This window comes from Homalodisca vitripennis, chromosome 4, assembly GCF_021130785.1.
Source record: "Homalodisca vitripennis isolate AUS2020 chromosome 4, UT_GWSS_2.1, whole genome shotgun sequence".
In the NCBI taxonomy this organism is placed as follows: Eukaryota; Metazoa; Arthropoda; class Insecta; order Hemiptera; family Cicadellidae; genus Homalodisca; species Homalodisca vitripennis.
In genome coordinates this window covers 42074716-42087601 of record NC_060210.1, presented here as the reverse complement: position 1 = coordinate 42087601, position 12886 = coordinate 42074716, and the positions used below count along the sequence as shown (strand labels likewise).

At 32.4% G+C, this 12886-nt stretch overlaps 1 protein-coding gene across 1 annotated transcript in view; it reads left to right on the top strand.

Moving 5' to 3' along the window:
- The window catches only part of LOC124359201 (rhodopsin, GQ-coupled-like), a 95789-nt gene extending 83209 nt beyond the window's left edge, over positions 1-12580 (top strand). Inside the window, exons 10-11 of the mRNA XM_046811757.1 lie at positions 5769-5855; positions 11785-12580. Of these exons, the coding sequence (XP_046667713.1) occupies positions 5769-5855; positions 11785-11813 (116 nt within the window). The 3' untranslated portion in view covers positions 11814-12580. The remainder of the gene's footprint in view (positions 1-5768; positions 5856-11784) is intronic.
- The last annotated feature ends 306 nt before the right edge of the window (positions 12581-12886 follow it).

The following is a 12886-nucleotide window of genomic DNA, read 5'->3' as shown; positions in this document are numbered from 1 at the left end:
TAAAGATACTTCATATAAACTGTGTTTTTTCAGAATATTTTTATTATCCCTGTATAAACTTCCTAGTGACTGGCAGTAAGGAAATTTAATAAATCATAAGGTATATATTTACACAGTGATTATAATGTAAGCAAGTTAAGCAAACCTAACAATGACTTAGAAGACTTTATGCTCAGTCATGTTTCGGAATTTATATTAGGGTTTCGATCATCATCAGCAGACATTTACAGTTTCTGCAATCGATTAAATATACATATTAATAAATTAAAATCTTCTTCGGAAATTGACGTTAACAAACTAAATCAGCTAATTCTCAAGAAAAGAGTACACAAATTACGGACAAAAGCTTTTTATGACCTCATGATGGAATAAAGTAAAGATGAAGTTAAAGTTTGCTTCGATCTACAACAGGTGTGGTCATTGATCAAACTCCGATCCAGGAAACATTTGCAACAATTATATTTCTATGCTCTATGTGTGACTGATATGTCGTCAACAAATGCGGTGTTTATACATGGACTGAAGATCAGGCTGGTCGTGTGCTTACATAAATTTCTTCTGCCCTGTTTCACCACCTAGATTCAGGAAATCTTACCCCAGTTAAGCGGTTAAGAACTTTTTTTGTTATGGTATTGGCGCAGGAGTGGTAAGGGGGCCTTAAAGCAGGTTCCATTAGACATTGTCTTACATTAGCAAACAAGAGAGACATTGAAATTATTTTGAAACCAAAACTGTTTGGGGATGTGTGGGCAGAAGATGAACAGTTTTTGTTCTAAAATAAAATCTTACAGAAAGGAATACAAGCACGTGAAGCTCCTGAAGAAGATAAAACCATGGTGTGTGATTGTTTGGATAAAGACATTGGACTTCATGTTTAGTTAACGTTGCATATTATAGGAAAAATCGAAAGAAAAGTATATTGAGGCTATTTCATTACCTAAGAACTTTAGACATTAGATTTTTGTTTAGTAAATATTTTTTTTAGTTTTATTCTTAAATTACTTCATATTTTAGTCTTTTAAAATAAATATATTTTATCGCTAAGGCTTTTTTTCTCACTAAATACTTTGCTTGTTATAGAAATATCTTAAAACGTTTATTCTTGTAATAAGTATAATAATAAACACAACGCTTTTATGACAACAAACCACATTTATTTGACACGTTGTAATGCGTTTCGGCATTCCTCCATCGTCAGTGTACATTAGCTTGTCAGAATATTTGCACAAAAAGATAGGAACCGTCTGTTTGAACAAAAGGGTACGTGTTCATATTATAAACCAAAATAATGATTTAATAGGATACAAATTATTTAAACTACTTATTTAAAGTGTGTTATTTTTTGTTTACAATGTACATAAACATAAAGTTTGGATAAAAGTCTTCTACAGTTTACTCCGAAAAATGTTTTCCAATTTTCCAACATCCGTTTAGGTGTGACTTGTAATTTTTTGCATGGCACTCCTCAATTATTAGCTTGTTTGAAATGTCAATAAGCATCAATATTGGATTTTAACTAAACTTTCTCAATAAAGTAGTGAAAAATATACACTTAACTGTAAATAACTACTTGTATATACAGGAATTAATCGAATTAACACCATTGCGTTTGCTCTTCTTAACGGTTTGATATGGAATTCTTAACCTTAGCTACAGTAAACTTGTCCTCAACAAATGGAGCAGGCTGAGATGACAATCAGAGCTCTTAGAGCCCACACACATTAACCATAATCCTCTTAATCAAGTAAACTATATTCCGTTTTATGATCTCAGCAGTGTTGAATGTAATATTTAACCTTAGCTACAGTAAACTCGTTCTCAACAAATGGAGCAGGCTGAGATGACAAACAGAGCTCTTAGAGCCCACACACAATAACCATAATCCTCTTAATCAAGTAAACTATATTCCGTTTTATGATCTCAGCAGTGTTGAATGTAATATTTAACCTTAGCTACAGTAAACTCGTTCTCAACAAATGGAGCAGGCTAAGATGACAATCAGAGCTCTTAGAGCCCACATACAATAACCGTAATCCTCTTAATCCAGTAAACTATATTCCGTTCACTGATCTCAGCTGTGTTGCATGTAATACTTAACCTTAGCTACAGTAAACTCGTTCTCAACATATGGAGCAGGCAGAGAAGACAATCAGAGCACTCAGAGCCCACAGACAGTAAATAAATAAATAATAAATAAAAATGCCTTTATTTTGAAGCGTTTCTCAAGTACACTGATTTACAGAACAACTCAAGTCAATACATAGTTCCATTAAGATATAAATGAATTACAAGTGACATACTTACTTACTAATGAGCATTTTTCATAATCTAAGTTTGAAAGTATCTACAGATGTGTTTTCTTTAAGGCTATGCGGGAGGTCATTATACAATTTTGGGCCAAAAAATGAAAAACTTTTCCTCTCACACTCTTTTGATACTTTTGGAAAGTGCAGCGCTCCACCATGGCGACTCTCCTCCCTCTGAGACACCTCCGCCCGAAATGAGAGCCTCTCACCTAGGTATCGCGGTTTATTGAGGGAAAGAATTTTGTGGACCATACAGCCGCTGAACATCTTGCACATTTCCTCCATCGGCAACATCTTGATTTCTTCTCTGAAAGAGGATACGTGATCAAAGCGTCTAAGGTTGAAAATGAACCTCACGGCAGAGTTCTGAAGTCTGTGGATTCGATCCCGATCCTCCTTCAATAAACCGTTGCCGTAGGCAGGATAGCAATAGTAAAATACTGATAGGATCAGTGAATTAACAGATGTATCTTAGCAGATTCTGGAAAAATGCTTCTAAATCTGTATAGACCCTTTAATCTACCCAGTGCTCGCTGAATAGTGTAAGTATAGATAGTGTAGTGAATGGTTGAAAACGAAAGTTAACTGTCCAACACAAGCCCCAAAGTTTTTGCTTTTTCGCAAACCCTAAGGCTCGCATAGAACAGAACAACCGCCTTCCCATTCACATTCAAGGTCTGTACTAGTTCTGCTGGTGCGGTGTGGAGAACTGTGCACTTACTCACATTCAATTCCAGACCATTGGCAAAGGACCATCTGATAACTCCCTCAAAACCAGAATTTATCCTATCAATGGCGGATTCAATGAGGCTTGGCTCATATGAAATATGCAGCTGTGAATCGTCAGCGTGCAAGTGAGCAGTGCAACTTTGAAGGCAGTTCGGGAAATCAGCCGTGTAAAAATTGTACAAAATTGGTCCTAGACAACTACCTTGAGGTACACCTCTTGTTTTCAACAATTCAAGATTCGTCCTCCAGTTTGGTGATCTGGTGCCGGCAACTCAGGTAAGACCTGATCCATTGAACCACGTCTTCGTCAAAGCCGAAATAACTCGGTTTTGCAGATAACATTTCATGATGTATTGAATCAAAGGGTTTAGAATAATCCAGCATTATGAGAGAGCTATATCTTCCTTTGTCCTTTGCATCTATTAAGTCGCATATTAAATTTGTCAGGGCTGTGCATGTACTGTGGTTGTACCTGATTGTAGTTTTGGTAAGATATCTGTTGAGTCAACGTGGGACATTATTTGCCTAATTACGATCTTTTCTAGTACCTTAGACATGGCTGGCAGTATAGAAATAGGTCTCAATTGCTCTACTGTCACAGGCTTAGTAACTTTTGGTAGTGCTCTTACTACGCTTAGTTTCCAATTTTCAGGAAACACTCCAGATTGAAGAGACATGTTTACAAGATGTGTAACGGCCTCTTTGGCATAAAAACTAACAGAGCGTATCATGTCTATAGAAATATTGTCACTGCCAACTGCCTTAGATTTAATTTCATTCATCACTGATATCACGTCATCTGAACTGACAGGTGTAAACGTAAATTTTGGTAGTGTTTCATTTAATCTGCTTTGCTTGAACATGTTCATTACATCACAATCAATTTCTTGTTTGGATCCCATTTCGGCAAAAGATTTATTTATATCTTCAGCCTTCAAGTGAGATGCGATGTTTTCTTGGTGATGTTCATTTGAAACAGCGTTGCTTTCTTTCATAACAGACCAGAATTCTTTGGGACTTCTTGATGAACTAAGTTTGTCTTTGAAAAACTCTCTCTTTGCTTTCCACATCAGCCCGTTTATTTAACAGTAACCGTAAACCTCTTAATCAAGTAAACTATATACCGTTTACTGTTCTCAGCTGTGTTGTATGTAATACTTAACCTTAGCTACAGTAAACTTGATTTCAGCAAATGGTGCAGGCTCTAATTTCAACGAGGGATGTCAGTGGTATGACCGCAATCAGAGCTCACAGACATTGACTATAATCCTCTTAATCGAGTTAAATCCATTCCACTTATCGCCATTAACAGCAGCAAATCTCCTGAGGTAGTTGAACTACTGTATGTCATATCTATATTTGTGGCTTTTATTCGTACTTAAGTTTGATAAAAGTTACTTACAATGTATAGATAAATATTAACATTTTTTATATAATACCTTGAAATAAAATAAATAATTTACAGATATATTTATACAGATTAATTGATTTAAATATAATTTAAAACTTGCGTATGTCTACTTCATGACAGTTCTTTTGTTAATACAGACCACATTAAGTAACTAGGTGTGAAGCAATTTGAGTAAGTAATTGTATAAAAGCACGATGTAATGTAATTGCACTGTGAAGTACTCACCGTATTAAAAAAATAGCTGCCTAGTTATAATATTTTAATCACTTCAATATTGTGAATTAAATGACGCAGATTCTTGCTATTTCCTATAATCATATACATGTTGTTGTGTAAAGTATATTGTACTTAATTCTTTCCACTTTCCTCAAAACAATATACGCGTCAGTAATGTTCTTATTTAGGTTGTATACTTACTGTACGGAAAACTTCTTTATTAATGCAGTAAAACTTTGTTAATACGAGCTATATAAGTATATCGAAGTAGAATAAACAATTTGTATAAGTAGTAATGAGGTTCTCTATTCAGAATGCTCGTGGTTTTTCGAACGAAATCCAGTGGGTATTTCATACAAGAAAGGTTTGCCTCAACATTGTTTCGCTGTTCCTTTTTATCTGAACAGTTTACTCGCTTTTCTCCAGATTAGTTCGCCTTTACATATGTGATAGGACGTTGCCATCTGCACTTTGTCGAAAAGGTAGTTCCCTTGCTCTCTTGCAAACAAAAATATACCCATAAATGGGTATTTTTACGTCACGATATGGATAAAAAATGTAGCGTTTCCTCCTTCATCCAGCCCATGTTTAAATGAATTATTGCAAAAATGTTTTAATTAATTAATTACTGTTCATTAACACTCAATAGACTTTATATACTGTGAATATATACACAATACCTGTTCATAAAATTAAAAATAAGGCTTATGGAGGTCAGGGTTAGTTTAGAAAATGTGGTGTGTGTCTCCGCCGAAACTACACAAGTGCACCCGCCGGGTAAGGATCTCTACGCGCTTTGCTAAAACCCTTGAAGATCTCTGACTACAATTAAAGTCCTATTATTACGATAGTCAAGGCCTCTTACTGGACACCTTTCTAACATCTTAGTAACTACTGAACATAAAGAATTTAGTTATAAAAGAGCTTAGTAAAATCTATATTTTCATAAATGTTTATTAAACACAACAATACATTGTACATAATTATCGTAATAACGAATTTTTACTCTTGTTATAAAATTGTTCTCGTTACACAAAATGTTAGTATTGGTGTGTAACAAAACATGTTTTTAAGCTCAACATTACACTCACTCTATCGTTTTTCAGCTATAACGAGCGAGGCCATGGAAACAGTAGGAGTTCCCGCGGCACACCCAACCCACGCCATTCTGGACAAGACCAAGTCGAAAACAAGTGAGTATGATTTACAGTACGTCAGTAACTTTACAGATCAACAAGAAGTGATCATTAGGTTTCCATGATCATAATAAAACAATCCCAAACATGTAAATATATTACACAGCCTCTTTCAATAGATATTAATAGATAAAGTTTGAAGAAGAAACAGCATATAATTAAACAATAACACACAATAATAATAAAGGACAATACTCATAGTTTTGACCTCTTACTGGCTTACTACATTACGATTGTTTATTGTTTTGCCATACAAATACTTCGTACAGACAATAAAGTTGTTTATTCAGTTTTCTTAATCCATATGGAGTCATTTTTATGTTTTTTTACTAGTAGTTACACACGGCTTCGCACGTAATTCCGTACGCTTTGCGCGTGTCTGAACACTTCTGTTTCAAGTGACTTGTATTTCAGACGGCAATATTGGGCTTGAAATGTTGCCACGATCAAGAATATGCGTTAAAAATGTGTATAAAGGCCATTGTAATTTACTTCGTTCTCATAACTTTTTGTTCCCTACTTGATTTTGCCTTTTCCCTAATTAAGAATATATATATAAATATATATATATATATATATATACATATATATATATATATATATATATATATATATATATATATACATATATATATATATATATATATATACATATATATATATCACATACCAGAGAAGCTTACTTGTGTCAAAAGGGATTTATAACGTAATTTAAATGTATGTTAAAAGTTGGACATTAACTTTGTCTTTCATATCTAATACTCAACATTTGATAAGCATGTGCCGTTAAAAGTACGTTAACAATGGTTCTAATTAAATGTTTGTTTCTTTATAAACTGAACAATATTTTAATATTTTAAGGCATTTAGAGCTTACAAATTAGAGAGAGAGAATATTAGTCTTATTAAGAGAGGTATCGAATTACTTTCTATTTTAAATTCTATTCTAAAATGTTGCAAGAAATATGTAAAGTAAGGATGTCTTTTCCACTCTGTTTAATGAGAAATATAATGGATTGTGCTCTTATTAGTAGATTCCCATTAAGAAAATGAGCCATTGTTGTCATCGTAGTACCCAGCCGAGTGAATCTATCAACGAAAATCAACGGAATTGCGTCTCGAAACGTTCCACTCTCTACCCTTGTTCAATTGATTTAAAAGACATGCGAACGCGTATATATGCATATGTATATATATATACGTTAAATTGTATAAATGGTAATAACCTTATTTAATTTTAATAAACATTGAATCACAAAAAGTACTTGCTCCGCCGGGAGTCGAACCCGGATCTCTCACTTGCCGGGTGAATGTGCTACCATTACACCACTGAGCGCTTACTTTTTCCGATTCAATTATTTTGTATTTGGCCGTATCTGTCACATATGCGTTTAAATAAGCAAACTAACATATGATCGGAAGACCAAACACCTGTCAAACGACTTTTATTTACGTTAAATTGTATAAATGGCAATAGCCTTATTTAATACGTATATATATATATATATATATATATATATATATATACATATATATATATTAATATATATATACGCGATCGGGCATTGAATCGAATTGCCTAAAAACAATAGCACGTTTGGACAAAATAAATAGGTCTTATACGAAGTAGATTATATATTACTAATCAAAATATGTGTATTATACCATAATCAACTCTGAACATTTTAGTCTTTGAAAGATAATCTTGTTAAAAGTTTCTCCTACAAATTTATATTAGAATAAATTAATTTATAAAGACATGTTTTATAGTGAAATTCACTAAATGTGTCAGTTTATTAAAGATTCGGGTGGGTTCAACATCTTATTGTATATATTCACTATCTTTAATTAGTTTCCTGGTATCACTCGAGTGTCAAAAGTCGGTACAAGTAGTAATGGAATTCCACGCAGACGCCACCGCGTGGAATGAACTAGCTCCACGTGTAGTCAATTCAATTACAGTGAGGCTGCAAAGTCCAAATTACAAAGTCATTATTTGTGAGGTTGTTTTTAAAACAGGAAAATAATTCCCTTAGTTTGGAATGTTTCCATCAAATATCCATAACATTTGTTATGTAAAGTGTGTATTTTAAATAAAACTCTATAGGTTTCAAAATTGAGTAGCTCCCACAGTAAAAGTATTCTATCCTCTTACACAAAATGCATATCTTGTTTGCCTAAAGATCAAAATGATTTTGAAGCTGCTGCAAATATATTATTAAACTGTAAAAAATTTTAAATGCCCATTAGTTCACTCCTATTGAATGTACCACTATTTATAACCTCATTACCATTCTATTTGGGGTTGTACGATACGTATACTTCGTTTTCTAAATAAATAATACGTCATAAAATGTCAGTAAACCCAGTTGAAGGTTTGTCGCTTGATACCGAATTATACATTGGTTATTATAATTTGTTATTAGGCTCAAATATTATGAATCACATTTTGAAGATATATGATAGTGGAGCATTTTCTCAAGTTCACAAACACAAATTTCCAGATTTTGTAAAAATAACTGTGTTGTATTATAAATCTAACTACACTAAAGTACAATCCTAAACATTTTATATGATGTTGGAGAAATTATATTATTGTAAAAGAAAATTATCCCTAGAAATAATTGTTACAGAGTGAAAAGATCTGTTGGAATTCATAACATTAAGTATTTAATACCTATTTTCGGTGAGGATAGGCCTAGGCCAAGAGCAAAAACTGAGGAAAAACTATCTCAGTAAAAACCTATCTCAGTACCCAAAATGAAAGGATTTCAGCTATTTAAAACTTAATTCTAGTTCCTTACACACGATTCGTAAAATATTAAAATTATTTACTAGTAAAACAAAATAATTCATTTACCTTTTACCTTTAAAAACCTTCAAACATTTTGAAAATTTATACAAAATTGATATTTAGTAATATTTTTAATACATGTTTAAGGAACAAGGTATTAAGACAATGTTCAAAACAATAATGCTCAAAAAAATAATCTAAAATAATTACAGAAACATCTCCCATTAATTCAACATTGAATTTATATGGCGTTGGACTCCCCAATTATTTGAAACATATAATAGAACAAATCTCTTTATAAACGATCTCACAAAACTTGAACCTAACTTGATAAGCTCACGAATATGGAACAGCGAGGGAAGAAAACCGAGCCGGACATCGATTTTCTTTCAAATAATATTTCACAACATTTACATTTTTCACTACTTTAGAGACAAGTGAGTCGTAGTTCAGAGAAATTTTCTAAATAAGAATAGGCCTATCTTTATTCATACCAAGGACTCTAAGAATGTCCATGTTAAATGTTAGTATAATTGGTTAAATACTTTACGCGTAAAAGTGGTTAAATACTTTACGCGTAAAAGTAAAACAAACAAAGCCATTTTCATATTTACAACATTATTATAATGTAGGAACTGTAGGCTATATCTTGCAGCAAGTACAATCCTATTTATTATCCACACAAATCTATAATTATATTTCCATTAATTTCAAAATAAGTGTATTTACATTTGTAAGGATGCATCTATTTAAATCTAAACATAAAAGCTGTGAGTAAAACTGAAAGGTATATATTTTTGTGGTTTGGTGTATGCATCAGAATATAATACGCGAAACACGTTCCAAATTATTCTTATTGTTAATTAAACATAGAATGTCTTCCACGTAAATTCAGCACATTTCCAAAAAACTTAAAATTTATTTATAACACGTTTAATATTATTACAAGCTTAATATTATGGCATAGTAACTGTTTATACACATCTGTAGTTTTATACTCTAATACTACATTAAACAGTCTCAATACCTGACAATAGACTCCTGTTAAGAATCATTTTAAAGATAAAGGCGAAGTAGACAATTACACTGCATTAGCCTAATCTCAATTAATATTACTTACCGCATTCTCATTGACTAATGCGTAATTCTCGGTATTTTATACAGTCAGACTTTAGCAAGAGGTTAAGATTTTATTGCGATAAAGATAAAAATATAAAAAGTGTGAAAGTTTGGCAAATTACATGGAAAACTTTGTTAGTTTAATATAAAAAAGTATCATAGTTCAAAATTTGCTCCGGGCAACTATACGATTATATAGTCATCACTTTATCTTACTATCAACCAATTAAATACAGTTCTGAGTTATCAAAATTACACCATTAATAAACCGTGACGGTCTTTTAACAATATCTATCGATTACGGTTTGCATCCCATTTTATATATGTTTTCATCATGTTAAGTGGACCTTTTTAATTATTGTAAGTTATTACGAGGGAAATTATTACTATTCTACGATATATTACTATTTCTCATTATATTTTGTGAAAGACGATTTAGTCGACGTAGCTTTTGTTAAGTTATAGTAACATTATTTGATATTGACTAATTATATACATATATTTAATAATTGTATCTTGATCGGTTATTAAAAGCTCCGTCAAAACCCTAGTAATACTTAACAATGTTAAGCGTCCATTCCCTTTACACGTCTCAGACACACGGTAATAGAATGATCGTGTATTGCCCCATTACTTGGTTAGTAACATTTAGACAGTTTAGTTGTTCTATTATTATTGATCACAGTCTGTTTGGTAACAACCGTTGCAGTCCACAGTGTTTTAAACTATCTTGCAGAACGATTTACTAAACTTACATCAGTCTTACATTTATTTGTAATGTTAATTAATACACATTTTTGTAAATTAATCAATCTTTACAGTCACTATATTTTATTTCTTAATATACTCGTACATATTATGAAGAGAAACAAAAATTAAAATCTAAATACAAAGATAACGGGTCAGAAAACCGTATGGAATTGTAATATATACATTCTATAGGATATATAACTTATTTTAAAATGCTTTTATGAAGCTGCATATTTGAAATGAAGAAACTGGACAGTTAATATTTATGAATATGAACGGTTTACAGACATGGAAAGAATTTGAACTCGTCTAAACTATAAAGATTGATTAAAGTCAGTAAAACAAAAGAAAGTAATGGTAAAAAGCTTTCGGAAACATAAAGAGAACCTAACATGTATAATATTAAATTTTATATAATATTGAAAATACAAGTGCGTTTACCCATAATGTTGACTCAAGAGATAAGTCAATGAGCTCTGATTGTGTTTCCTTCACTGAGCATAATATAAAGTTCACCAAATTAAAAAAAAATTCAATTCTTTTCTAAGTGTTTTAGAACACCTATCTTTGAAATTAGAAAAAAGTTGTGGCAGATTTACACGCAAAAGAACAAGTAAAAGAATTAAATTAAAAACAAGCTAAACCTTACGGACAAATAAAATTATGTAAGATGTATTATATGTAAATATTACGTTTAAATAGGTAATAGATTAACCGGTTATGGGCCTTTTTCAATTTCTACTAACTAACCTAATCTTCTTTTTAAAAATATCAAACATTCATCTAAAGCAATTGATAGTAATTGTGAGAATCTTGTAAAATCTGCACTCCATACAGTCTTGCTAAACTAGATATCTTGATGATATTGTTGACCATTAAAAGTTCTTAATATCTTATTGAGGAGTAAGATGTAAAGAGCCTTGAGGAAGGAAAGCTTACTCTTACACCTAAAATCTTTCAGGTGCGAGAGAGAACGAATTAGCCGTAGATGGCGGAGAACTTGACCCTTGTTCGGAGTTTGATCCTGTTTTATCTTATTCCCACGAGATCCTAAGCGACAGATTTCTTCACAGACACTTCAGTTATTAACAACATATCCTCTGTTAAAAAAAGGATGAGGAATGAAAGTAGTCTTCGTACGGATTGAAAGTCTTAGATGTTTACAGTAGGTGGAGTGTTAAGTTTAAATAAACTAGTCTTATGTTTCCTACTTGTCTCGGTAAAAATTATCCATGGAGGGAAACTGAGTTCTGTTTTGTTTCAGGAAACTGGCTGGACAACGTGAAAAGGTAAATAGAAACGATGCATCGACCTCGTACAAAATGGGACCTGGCTCGACACAGATACCCCTTCGTGATGCGTCGGGGTTTTGGTTAACTTTGTAGAGCGGAAGTAACGAATGTGTCGGAAATACATAAAGTGATGTGGCGACGGAGACACTCATTCATCTCCTGACTTTTTCAGACGAAAAGAAGGAAGACTGGCGTTCCATCCTGTCGCCTGACACAGTGAAATTGACGGTATTTTGCACATTTTGCAGTCACTGGCATTTTAGTAATGCTGAATAAAACAGCAAATAAACATGCATTACAATACGTGGGTGCTAGTAGTTTATTCATCACATTTAACTGAGTGTATATGAATGTTACTTTCTAAATAGATTATGTCTTGTTGTACACTGACTCACTGTAGTTTGTGTTTTTGATGACAGTTTTGTGATAAGCTTTAACGGGCCTAAATTGGTTTTATAAAGTTTAAATTTTATGGACGAAATATCATACTTGTACGTTGATAGCTTCCTTTCGAAACTTTAATGTTGATTGACATGTTCATACTCCTTTAATTATATGCTATAGTCGATTTTTTGTAAAAAGTGTGTAAAGTTATTGCTTTTGTAATTTTTACATTGCATCTCACTTCACGGTTGAATTTGAGAGGGTGTATATTTTTTGTCAAAAGCATTTAAAATTGTTAATTGTAAACAGATTTACACTTGTTTCAAAATGTGTCAATTTTACCAGTGTTTGAGGTTTAAATCAAATACATTTTGTAACCCTAAATTAGTTTCTTTTATAACCTTACTCCTTTACTACTATTCTCTTTAGTATAATATTATAGTTAAACCCCGTGGTAGGTTCTTCTTAACTTTTACATCTGGTATGATAGTATGCTAATAACAAATATGACAGTGGTGGATTTTAATGACTTAGAGCACAGATAATGCGATCGCTGAATGTTGTCAGCAACACCATACAGGATACAATGGACTTTGATTGCAGTATTAGCCTCTAAACAGGTTGCAACAATGGTCCTACGCGTTTATATACAGTGTGTCCCACGAAGAGGTTTACACGTGATGACATCTC